The sequence below is a fragment of the Anser cygnoides genome, chromosome 4, assembly GCF_040182565.1.
Source record: "Anser cygnoides isolate HZ-2024a breed goose chromosome 4, Taihu_goose_T2T_genome, whole genome shotgun sequence".
NCBI classification, from domain to species: Eukaryota; Metazoa; Chordata; class Aves; order Anseriformes; family Anatidae; genus Anser; species Anser cygnoides.
The window spans coordinates 49,273,880-49,286,178 of NC_089876.1; the positions used below are offsets into that span (position 1 = coordinate 49,273,880).

Sequence of the window (12,299 nt, forward strand, 5' to 3'; positions counted from 1 at the left end):
GAGACGATGCCTTTGAACTACAGCAGGATGGTGGGCGTTTGCTGACCTAAGAGAACCCGCTCCCATTCCTGGCCCGGGGCCCGGCTCTCCCCCGCCGCAGCGGGCAGCGCCCTTCGGCCCCACTGCCCCCGGCCCCGCCGCCTTCTCCGGCGGCCTCCCCGTGCCCGTGTGCGGCGGGGCCGTGCCGCGCTATGCCCGAGCCGTGCCGTGCTGGGCGGCGCGGCCCCGCACATGCTCACTGGGCGCCGAGGCAGGGCCGGAGGCAGGGCTCGCTGCGAGCCGCCGCTCCTGCGCTCCGCCCCGCGCCGCGCCGCCGGCCCGCATCGGGAGGCCCCGCTCGGCTCGGCCCGGCTCTGCCCGGCTCGGCTCGGCTCGGCGGTGAGCGCTGGGCCCCGTCAGCACCTCGGCCAGCGCCGGGCCGCTGCGGCGGGGCCGGGCCGGGCCGGGAGGGGGCGGCTGGGGAGGCTCCGGGGGGCGAGGGAGCGGGGAGGGGGCGGCGGGACGCCGCCGGCTGGGGCCGGGGACGTGCCGGTGCCTGCGGGCGGTGCGGGGAGAGGGGCTGGCTTCCTCCGGGAAGCGGCTGGGCAGGGGAACGCGGCTGGAGCTGAGGGGTCCCCCAGGTGCCCCCGGCCTAAGGAAGGGGCCTGGGGAATGCCCGTGGAAAAGGCGTGGAAGGAGCCCGGGGGTGGTGGTCGGGGGCTGGTGGGGCACCGGCCCTTGGGGCATCACCAGGTGGGACTGGGTGCAGTGGGGCAATGCCCAGGGCTCCGGGCTGTGCCCAGAAGCAGTCTTTGCAGATCCCATTTAGTGCTGATGCCGCATCTAGAGTCCATGCAAAGTAGTCATCTATGGGTAATTTCATCCATGAAATTAAATTTGCAACCCTTTCTCGTAACCGGCGTTGAAATTGTTGCTGTTTGATGTGTGTAGAAGTCAAGAGGCCTCTCAGTTCTCTACCTTGGTAAAGGCTGGTGGGCCACCTTTAACCGTGTTTAGTGGAGTCGATAGATGGTACTTTTGGTGAGGAATTCTCTTCCACATTTCTGAGGATTTTGAGTCAGGCAGCCTTTGAAGGTCATCACATCACATTTATGTCTTCAATACACTGGACTCACACTTAAATCAGTTCCTCGCTGTGATTCTCCTAACTTTGTGAAGCACTTTGACGCTCACAAAATTACCTAAAGTGGTTTCATATCAGATTTACACCTCAACACACTCTCCTATGTCAAACTGGATTTCTAAAAGGAAACATTTGTTTTCTTTTTGTACATATATGTTCCCATTTGCTGTTTAACCTACTAGGTTAATGCTACTAACATAAACCTCTTTCTTTTTCTTTGCGGTAGACTGAAGGTTTCTTTGAAGCTTAACCTTCAAGATGAAGTTCTTACTAGCAGTTTTCTTCTTGGTCTCGTTCTCCTTATGGATGGAAGAAGTCTATTCCAAAGAGAAGTCTTCAAAGAAAGGAAAGGGGAAAAAGAAGCAATACCTTTGCCCATCGTATGTTCTGTGTTTCTTTTATATTCTTGCATGATTGAGATCCTGCCATATTTTTAACACCAGAAATTGCATGGGAATTAAAATGGAAGGTGGTGCTTTCCATTAAGAGGGGGATTTTGGGGGGTGGAAGTGAGAAGAAGAGGGCTTGACCACTTGACCACTAAGTTCTGTCAGCTTGACCAGTGACATAGCTAAGTTCTGTCAAACAGTCTGTTTCTTCTGTAACAGGTCCTTTGTTTTAATGTAAAGAGAAATCTAAGCAATAGTAAACAGATTCTTAACAATGAACAAAAGTGTTTGGGGGGATTCCAATGCAGTATCTTGCTATCTATGGGCACAGAGTAATGTATTTCTGTAACGTTATGCTGTCTAACATCATGTTGCGAGTATACTATCTTACTGAAATTCAGTTTCTGTTTAGCTTAGCTCTGTAAAAGAGAGATTGCCCTACTCACATTCTTATTACATGCTGAATAGAACTAATGTCTTAGCATCTTCCGTCAGTGATTTACGGTACTATATTTTTTCTGGAGGTGGATAGATTAATGCTATAAAAATGCCCTTATGGAGCAATCTCTCTGTAAAAATACAGAAACTAAAACTAATCACTAACTGGTGATTGCCCAGCTGATTAGAGACCACGTTCACAACACCTGTAATTACTTCACACTAAAAAGAGTTTCTCTTTCTGACACTTACCACATTTTCTGTTGATCCATAGGACAATGCAAAAGTTTTATTTGGAGGGCCTTTTTGTCATTTTCATGGCCATCCTTGGTCATCATTTTAGTGTTATGGTGTAAATATCTGAAGCAAAGATGGATGGAATATAATGAGTTACCAATAGATGTAGAAAAACACTGTGCCTTAAATGATGAAGTGGCTCAGACAGGTTTACAACACATTTCTTCTGAGACCATAGAAGAGGAAGACTGGAAGTTGAGACTGGCTACCTAACATTTAAAAGACTTTTTGCAAGTAAAAGAAAAAAGTAAATGGAATAACCAGAATGAAGCACTGTTTGAATGATACTTTTAAAGGTCCCACTCTTTTTAAGTATCAACAGTGATGTTTATTTGTAACACTGAATTTTTAGAAAGTTTCTACATGCAGTGAGTGTTCTCATTCTTTATTATATTGGCCCTAAAAAATGAGGTAAGTCTTTGGATTTGAAAACATTAAGATACAAGTCTCTAATGTGATCATGACTCATTTGAAATGACCCATATCCATTCTGTCTCCTTTGTGTAGTTACATTGAGCTCTGTATGGAGCTTTCACTGTGAGCTACCATAAGGACTAATGGCAAGGAGAGAAATGCCGTGGTTCCAAGACAGGCGTGAGCACCGAAGTCCTTAGAAAGGAAGTTCCACAGCTGGGAGCTGAGAGTCCAGATCTGCCATGCATTTTACCTGTTTGGGACTTCATCTTAATTAGAGTTCAGAACATAGATGGCATTTCATCTTGAGAAGTGTTGTTTTGTGTTTTTTTTTTTTCCTTCAACACAGTATTTCCTGGTATTCTGTTCTTCTCAATACCAGTTAATTTTACAAGCTATAAATATGACATCATTTGTCACCACCATACTTGGTGAATAAGTGCTGTAATTTTCTAGGTGAGGTTTTTACATTTCAGCCAGTGGAAGCTTTCTGTGAAAATCCTAGCATGATCCCATGCTTGTCTGACAAACCGCGTGTGCCGTGCTGCTAGTTAGAATTAATTGCCGCAGCACTGAGCTCTATCATTTTCTGAATAGCGAACAAGTTGTCGGTGTCTCACTTGGCTGAAGTTCACAGCTTGAGACAGTCTCTTGTGGTAGTTGAGCTGCAGGATCACTGGGCTTGTGGCTGGCAGCTAGACAGCCTCTGAGGTGAACAAGCAATCAGAGTGAACTCTGTCATGCTCGCATAACTCAGGCTGTTGAGGACAAACTTTCAACCAGCGACATGTTTTTTATAGCCTTTCACAAAACTTCTGTAGTTGATGACACTGTACATTGTAAAAGAGGAAGCCTACTCATAATGTTTTCTTTCCTGTGCAAAAAAAAATGGAAAAAAAAAATCTTTCTTCAAAAAAAAAAATCTTTCTTCAGAAACAAACCAAAATGTAATGCAGTGGAGTGGGAATTAAGTGACAATGTGAGGGTTGATCAAAATTAGTCTCAGAGAAAGTGGTTGAATGAAAAATTCGCTTGTAAAGCACAAAGGAATTGTTTTGAAAGAAAGCATTTTATCTTTTTCAAGAAGGTTTATAGGATTTTGCATCATTTGTTGAATGGTACAAATTCCTAATGAAAACATACATAAGTTAAAACCTTAATCTACCTTTAATTCTCATTGGTTACTAGTGCCATACGGCTTAAAGCTTTATTGTAAAATATATTGCCGCTTGTTTCTTTACAACATCTGAAAAGTTAAATTCTACCTCCACAAGAAAATAAAAACCACTAGTAATTATATAAAGAACAAACTTTACAAATTTTATAATGGAATTCAAATGTATGCAAATAATTTCCTAGGAAAGATTTATGCTGAGCCTAATAATACTGCTTAGGTTCTTTAGTTTGACATTCAGAAATGGATAGTGTTAGGACTGGTTTGGCTTTTGGACTTTAGCATGAATTTGTATGAAGAATGAGCACACCTGAATTTTTATGCATATCAAGCACAGAAACTTTTAGCTAAGTATAACCCTCTGGCATGAAATTAACTATAACAGAAAAAGCTGAAACCAAACTGATTAAAAACCCCATAAAAAGTTCATTATTGTCTCATAAACAGATATTTGCTTCCTTCAATTAGGAAAATTCTGTCTTGTATCTGGCAGCAAAAACTCTTACTTGTGATTATTCATAATGCTTCTCTGTGTATTGTGTGACAGTGGCTTGATAGGCCATCTAATTTTCATTTATTTCTGAAATTGTTTCTCCCAGCTTTTTTTATTGAGGGGTTCCAAGAAGCTGATGCTTAATCACTTGTTCTTATCTTGATTTAAGGCTTCCTCAGACAGATGTAAAATTTCACATCTTAAATTTAGATCATTTTCTTTCTTACCTCAGGCTTTCCTAGTGAAACAGAGAGTAGTTATGTCTTATTCCTGAATGTTTGTTGATTAACAAACAAATTGATACATTGGACCTATAAGCCCACAATAGGGAGTTTTACAGCATAAGTCTGGGAAGCTGGTTTCCACAGATGCGTAGTGCAATAAAATATGAAGCTTTAATGTAACGAAACTCTTGCCTTTTATCTCCATGGAAAACATTTAAAAAAAAAAAAAAAAAAGAAAGAAAACAAGAAAGAGATAGGTCTACCTCTTCAAGAAAATCCTTTAAGATTTTTGTGGGTTACAGTATTCTCTTTACAAAGCTTATTTTGAAATTCACTATACTGAATACAGATGACCTTGATGGATTTAGTCACTTGATCTGTTTGTTGGTTTTAGACTATCCATCAGCCATATTACCACTGTTATTTACTGTTTGGAGGTCACTCCATGTTGTTGTGCTTCTGCAGTGATCTACCAGTCCCAGGGGAACAGAAAATGTGAGCAGTGAAGTGACATTGCAGGTTCTGGTGATACAGTGTTTGAAGTTTAAGGCCTGGAAAATATGGAATGGGTAGTTGTTTCTAAGTACTACAGCTCTTTATCAGAGTGTGTCACATAGGTTAAGCACAAGAGTGACTGCTTCACATGTTTCTTGTTAATGTGAATTAAGCCTGTTTGAATGTTTCAGGCAGTTTGAACAGATAAAAATGAGCATTTTGTTTAAACAGTTGCCCCAGGCCCAGCCAGATTTTTGAATAGGTACGTATTATTTGCCTTCCAGTACTGGTGTTATTTTGCAAAAGTTGCCAGATGGCAGAGGAAGTTTAAGAAGCTACTCCATTTTAGTCATGGTGAGCGCTGACGTTGAGGATAAAATACACAGACAGACATGTTTGGGATGGAAGATGTGGTCAAAACAGATTTTGTCTAATGCTATTACTTTTCCCTAGCGTAACTTCCTCATAATTCCTCATAATACCTGTTTCTGGTAAACATGTTGGACACGCAGCTGTGACTTTTTCTAAGAGCACTGCTGAAAGAATGTTTTTCCTTTTGTTATGTCATAATAAATACTTCAGTTATTTTACAGTGTTCCAGCTGCTGCTGTTATCCCACGGTCCTTGGCAACCAAGAAAATTCTCTCCTCAAAGCCACTTGCAAGATCTCAAGATAGACAAATTAACTTATAAGGAAAGGCAAGTTTGCTATGACTGTTAGAGAAAGCAAAGAGATGTGTGTGTCAAATAGCAGCTAACAAAATCAGTTACAACTGTGCTCACAATCCCAACTATCCCTGTTAATTACAGTTTTAGTATGACTCAGCTGTTCACCTGCACACTGTTAATTGCCGATGATCCCACAGGGAGCCTAATGCTGAGAGTATGGCACTGATCACTGAATCCCATTCCTTTCTCTTGATCTCAAGACTCCTTTTAAATAGCATCCCTCCCCACTGGTGTGCATTTTCCCACATGGAGATTTATGTACACGTAGATGATTAAATAAATACTGTATGATATCTACAGAGACTTTTTTTTACCCGCAGAGCAGGAGCACAAATCGTGTTTTGGCTTGTGTTCAATAAAGCATATCAGCTACTTCAGAAACTGTGAAATGGCCCTTGAAGCCCTCCAGAAAACATGGCTTGTGCCATCTGCCAGGGCAGAAGTTTAGAAAGGTCACAAATGCCAAGGTTCAATAAACAGCTTATTTTTAAAAATAACAACAAAAGACAGTGGAACTGGAGAAAAAGCCTTTGATGTGTTCAAAGCATAGAATTGTATGAAAGTCTCTCCTATACATTTCTCTTGCTTAACTGCTGGCTTCTGCCAAGCTTTTCCCATAAAGACTAAAACAAGTTCAAAGTCTTATGTCTTGGATCCTCTCCACCTTCCTGTGGACAAGGACTGTTTTTCTCCCCACATGTCTGGGTATACATGGCCTCTCTATCTGTAGTATGTGATCATCCCCCAAATGTAAATGGTGGGAAAGTGGAATTGACTCTGGTGTCATTCCCGTCTTGTAGAAGACATTGTTGATAGTTTGTGAACATCTTCACTTGTAGGTGTGATGGTAGGGTTGATTTACTTTGTGGGGGAAGATGGAAGAAAGTTGAAACAACAGCCTGAATTTAGTTGTGGAGGCAGTTGTATTTCAAAGTCATTCTGAAGATAAAGATGTTGCAGAGCTCAGGTCTGGTTCCTGTAAAAATTCTTTTGCCCCATAGCGACAGCAATTGGTCAATGGTTTAATTATTCCGTAGTATGTAACTCTTATGGAAAGCCATGATCTCAGACAGACAGGGCCACATTCCAGGAGGTCTGGGAATTTGTATTCAGAGTGGATAAGCATGCTGGGGAGTAAAAGATAAAGCTGTATAAGCAAAACTTAAGTTATCATGTAAAACAGTAATTAACTATGGTAAGTTGGTTCTCTTTCAGTAATTCTTCCTCTCAAGTGAGCAGTGTTTACTCCATTCTGAACACTGTAGTGATGAGACAATACAACTGTGCAGAAGAGTTACAGACTTGAGCACTCTAATTCATGTATAGCCTTCAGACTGAGAAGAAATGTGGATCAGCAGGTTAAATTCCATCCCCGGAACCTAAGTGCGAGGAAAACCGTAAGACTACATGTTGTTCCCAGCACCACTGAATGGGTCTTTGAAAGAAAAATTCCTAAAATGTCTCTCCATTTATGCTTTCTAACCAAGATGGTGCTCTTATCAAGATCTATGTCTTGTTCGTCTCAGTATTTATTTAGAAAAGAGATAGGGACATGGGGACCGAGGTGGACAAATGTCTGTAGTTCTGCTTAAACATCTGGATGCTGATCATATATCATGCATGCTTGTGGTGCCAGAGCACAGCAGAACGGCATTTCTGCGCAAAGGTCACTTGGGTGGTGACTTCAGTAGGACACAGAGGTCCCTAAGCAGGGAGCAAACAAGCACCATTAGCTTGTCGTGAGCAGTTCGAGTCGGGCTGGATGAAGTACTGTACTAACCTGGTTCTGTGGGTTTTGGGGCTGTAGCCTCTGGTGGGCAGATGAATCGTCTTGCTTTCTCAAGCTTACAGAAAAACAACAAGGCACTTCAGAATGCTGTTTAAACACTCCTCAACATGTCCAATCCTGGAAATGTTGAATGCGAAACTAAAGCTGAACTTAGAGGGTTCTGATAGTCAAGGACTGAAGTAGTGGCCCTAGCTGAACTATTCACACCACCCAGCTACAGGAATCTTGCTGACATGCCCATTGGGACCCATTCTGTTTGGGCTTTCTACCATAGCAGATGAAAGAGGAGTTATTTTATTCAGTCTGCCCCAGCAGGGTTTATGTTTTGTATTGCACTGTGAAAGAACCTTTCTCTTTGTTCACCATACTGGATTACTTCCAAATTCAGGGACTGAAGTTGCATACCTAAATTTAAGTGTTTAGCTGTCAACTGCATTTTGTGAGCATGCATAAAAAGTTATTGAGATTTCTGTACTTTTAATGTAATTTGAATGACATCGCTTTGCATTGGAGGCATCATAATTACTCTCCCTAGTAATAGAGATTTCAGGTGCTACAGTTTGAAAATGTTGCTGTTAAGCATGCTTGAGATCATAGAGATCGCTCGGAGGAATTATATAGTATCTCTTTGATTTGTGTTAACCTGTTTTTATGCTTTGAGTTACTGCACTCAGAAAATCAAATGCCTGCAAATCAGAACACTGATAGGTTGTATCAAGGAAGTAGTGCATGCAGTGTGTGGCAAGGTGACATGTACTGTGTTTCCCAAAACTTATTCTTATCATTCCTTGATATCTACCGTCATGTTATGTGACTAAAATGTCAGTTCCCATCACATAAATTAGATAAACTGTACTAAAACCTGTTGTTTCAGCATTACGTAGGACATTTTGCTGGAGATAACAGTGTGAGTTGGAATATATATTTTTATCTGTCAGACAGTAATCTATGCAAAGGCAAAGCTTGACACTAGGTTATCCAAGCTGTGAGCTCTAAGTAAATGCTGACAATAGAAAAAGCATGCAGCATGATTGTTTGGATTGCAGTGTATTATAAGATGGGATGTGAATTAGCTTGCCTCTGATAAGTGCCTGTTTTTTTCCTGATTGCCATGCCATAAGTAAAAAATATATTAATGTTCTTTTCTAAAATGAGAGATTCTTCAGCATAATGGGATCTTAAGAACAGGGATCAGGGCAATAGGTGAATTAAAACAACAGCAGTGAAGGTTCCTATCCCCATTTGTGTAGAATAAATGTTGTTGATATTCCTTTTTCCAGCCATCTTCCTGTGGCACTGTCTGCGATAAGGACTCCTTGTAACTTCAGTGAGCTCTGGGAGACTAGGTGTCATGATAACCCAACAGAGAGAGACATAATGTCTTCTGACACATTTGCTTGACACAAATGTAAAGAAGTTATTATATCAGTTTCAACCAAGAGTATGCCTCTTGTTTGCATGCGTATCTACTTACCAAAACTTCTCGATTTTGATTAAGGAATTATGAAGATAATTATCTATTGACATCAATTTAAAATGTTAATCATGTTCTTCAACGGCTGTAATAAAATGTGTGCGGCTGCAGTGGAAGAAAGACGAGACGGACACCTCCCTGTGTATCTCATGCAATGCAGTACTTAAAGTCATTCTTTTATTTGTCAGTGATACCAGAAGTAGACTGGAGAGAGGCCAGTCATATCCCACTGAGATGTCGTGCTGATAGACTAAGTGTATTTTGTTTTCTTTCTGGCTTTAGAGAGCACTGTTCATAAAGTGAGAACACTGATTGCTTTCTCCTTTCTTGCAGAAAAGGAGAAGACATTGTGCTTTGCTTTATTTAATTCCCGCCCCCCCCCCCCAAAAAAAAAAAAGTGTGGTTTAGGCAAAATTTTGATAAGGCAATTTCTAGCTTTACTATTACTTTCTTTTAAATTCCTTTTATAACAACTGTGAGACTTCAGTTGCATTACCCTTCGCTTGTTATGTACTGTGTCTTGACTAGAACTGATAAATTACTTTGAAAAACGTTGCTACATTGCGACATTTCCATTTCCTAATGCTTTCCAGCAGCTACACGTGCATTCCTTGCAGGTTGAAGTAAATGTATTAAAATTACTACATGTGCTGTAACTAGTGGAAATTTAAGGGGAACCTTTGGCTCGTTATCAGCTTCTCATATGGAAATTCTAGGTCAGATAAGGAAAGGTGGTAAGTAACTTTTCAGTTGGTGTGAGTGGTGGTGTGTGGGAATCAGCCTTTAGAAAACTGAAGTACTGCATCTCTTGGGAAGGAAGGTCTGAGCTCAAATTCTTTTCCTCTAGCGTAGCCTACACATCAATTCAAAGCTCACTGTTCCAGAATGGCCAGTTAGGCAGGGGTGGTCGTGGCTTTAGATGAGTATCTCCATGGCTTGAATCATCTCAGCCAGTTACTCCATGCGCCCAGCCCACCCTGTTCAGTGTTTAGTTATTCTGCTAATCTATCACTCTGAAAGTGGCATAATGTCTGAGCTTAGCAGAAGCTATGCATATGATTTATTGATTTCCAAGTGAAATTTTGATCAGCAGGGTTCTCTGAAGGAAATCCAATCCTTGCGAAGATGTTTAGTAGCACGAGTGCTACTCGATGGTAGTTCAATGACAGCATACTGTGAAGGACTGCAGTGAAAATATACCCTGTACTCAGCAAAGCCTTTTTCCATTCCACCACTTCGTTCAAAGTCACCGTTAAAAAACTGGTGATTACTGACTCCGGGCTTCTTCTCCTAGCTCAAAGTAGCCAATGCTGTTGTGCTTCACTTGGTTCCTAAAGTGAGGAAAAATGTGTGCACATGACACAACTTCAAAACACTACCCAAGGACTTGCAGTAAATGTGATCATGATGCTCTTTACCAGAAAGCAGTGCTGCCACGTTTCTTCTTCACATCACTGGCTTCCCCCACTGCAGTAAATGTCCATTGTGTGACCTCTGAGCGAACAACCTGAGCACACATTTGTATTAACATCCTTCTGCAGTGCAACACAGACCTCACAAAATTACAGCTTTATTCCTTTTACTTAAAGAGACAAATAAACCTGTCAGAATGTCAGCTGTGTTTGGCTTTCTATCACTGTTTAATGCTCATTTTTTTAATTTTTTTTTGATTTGTTTGCAAATACATTCTGCAAGCATTTGTATTTAATTTTTGTGTCCATGTTGTCCCACGTGGTTCAGATCATCACTATTTAATGACTATTGCCATTATTACTATTTAATGAAATTCTTTGAACAATCCATAAGAGAAATATAAAACAAATTGGGTTTTAAGTTTGTTCATTAGTTGTTGTTTGGTTTTGTTTTGACACTGCAAACTGAAAACAAACCTCAAAGTGTCAGAAGTAAATCAGCTCTTTTATGTACTTAATGCTTCAAATCTGAGTCAAATATAAAAAGCCTAGGAAAATTATTGGAAGGTGAATTTATCAATTATTTATCAATTATTTATCAATTATTTATCAATTATTTATCAAATAATTTATCAATTATTTGAAGAAATTAGAAACCCTCTTGGTATTTAATTTCTCTAATATTAAATTAGCAGAGTTTTATTGTACACAGTAAGGACATACTAGTGGAAGTTAAGATATGTTGCAAAAAGGAAAAAGTTCCTTGTTTTAGTGTTTTAGTAATTAATTAATTATTTTTTTTTTTTTCCCAGTAGTCAATAAGAATGATGCTGAACAGAAGCTACTGGAAATAGATATCTTAAAGTCAGGAGGCTTTTTATAAAAAAAATATAAAATAAAATAAAAATGGCCAAAAGCCTTTTGGAGAGTTAATATTATCTTCAATAAATGTTTGAATAATGCAGAAGTCCCAGAGGACATGAAGGAAAGTGAAGGATGAGATGAAAACTAACAGTGAGCCAAAACGCTATAAAGAATCACCCATAGGTCTGTCAAGCTGACATTGATATGAGATATGAGAAACAATAATGCAAAAAAGAATTAAGCAGGGTGAGCAGGGTAGTAGAGACAACAACAGCTGATACTAGTTAAGGAAAATATTTAGAAAATTAACTGGATCATTTTTTAAAAATAAATTCGTATATTTGCCTGCCGGAGGCAATAGTGTTGATGTATATGACATGCCTCTGTAGGGTGTTTGTCTTATTTTTACATGGCATCCTGATTATTAAATTACAAAGACAAAGGGTTAGCAGAGTAGTCAGAAAATGGAGGGAAAAGTGAATATGAGACAAAGTTCAAAACTGGAAATCATCACTGAACAGGTTCTACAGACAGCATAGAAATTCATTTACAGGACATCACCAGCCCGCCAGGTGCTTAAAGTGCGTGGGGTGGGGACCGTGCACCCTTTCTCTTGCTTTTTATTCCTCTCACTTGCATGTTACTCTTGTAGCCACATTCACCCGTCACAGGTTCTTTTTGATTTTCATGATGGCTTTAATTTAACACCCAAGACAATGACAGCAAGGTAAATGGAGATAGTTAAAAGTGCCCTGAAAAAACAGAGTGCAAGGCCTTGTTTTCCATAACAAACTTCCAGTTAGTACTTACCAATGAGACTACGCAAGGGCTGCAGCTTGTTGGACTAGCTGTCACTGGCATCTGAAGGCAAGAGGCTGCCAAAAGGCACTGCGTGTTTTGTCACCTAAGAAGTGGCTGTCAATTTTCTTGTATTCCTAATCTGACAGTCCCTAAAAATAGTTAAGCTGGCTGTTTTCTCCTAAT

General features: G+C 40.5%; 1 protein-coding gene across 3 annotated transcripts in view; it reads left to right on the forward strand.

The window, feature by feature from the left end:
• Positions 1 to 231: 231 nt before the first annotated feature.
• Positions 232 to 12,299, forward strand: part of GLRB (glycine receptor beta) — a 52,250-nt gene continuing 40,182 nt past the window's right edge. For 2 of the 3 annotated variants that reach the window (XM_048071851.2, XM_048071852.2), the window contains exons 1-2: positions 232 to 378; positions 1,350 to 1,503. In XM_048071851.2, coding sequence (XP_047927808.1) covers positions 1,382 to 1,503 — 122 coding nt within the window. In that variant the 5' untranslated portion in view covers positions 232 to 378; positions 1,350 to 1,381. Of the gene's footprint in view, positions 379 to 708; positions 853 to 1,349; positions 1,504 to 12,299 lie in introns of those variants that run through there. The other variant, XM_013175209.3, reaches the window with a different exon arrangement.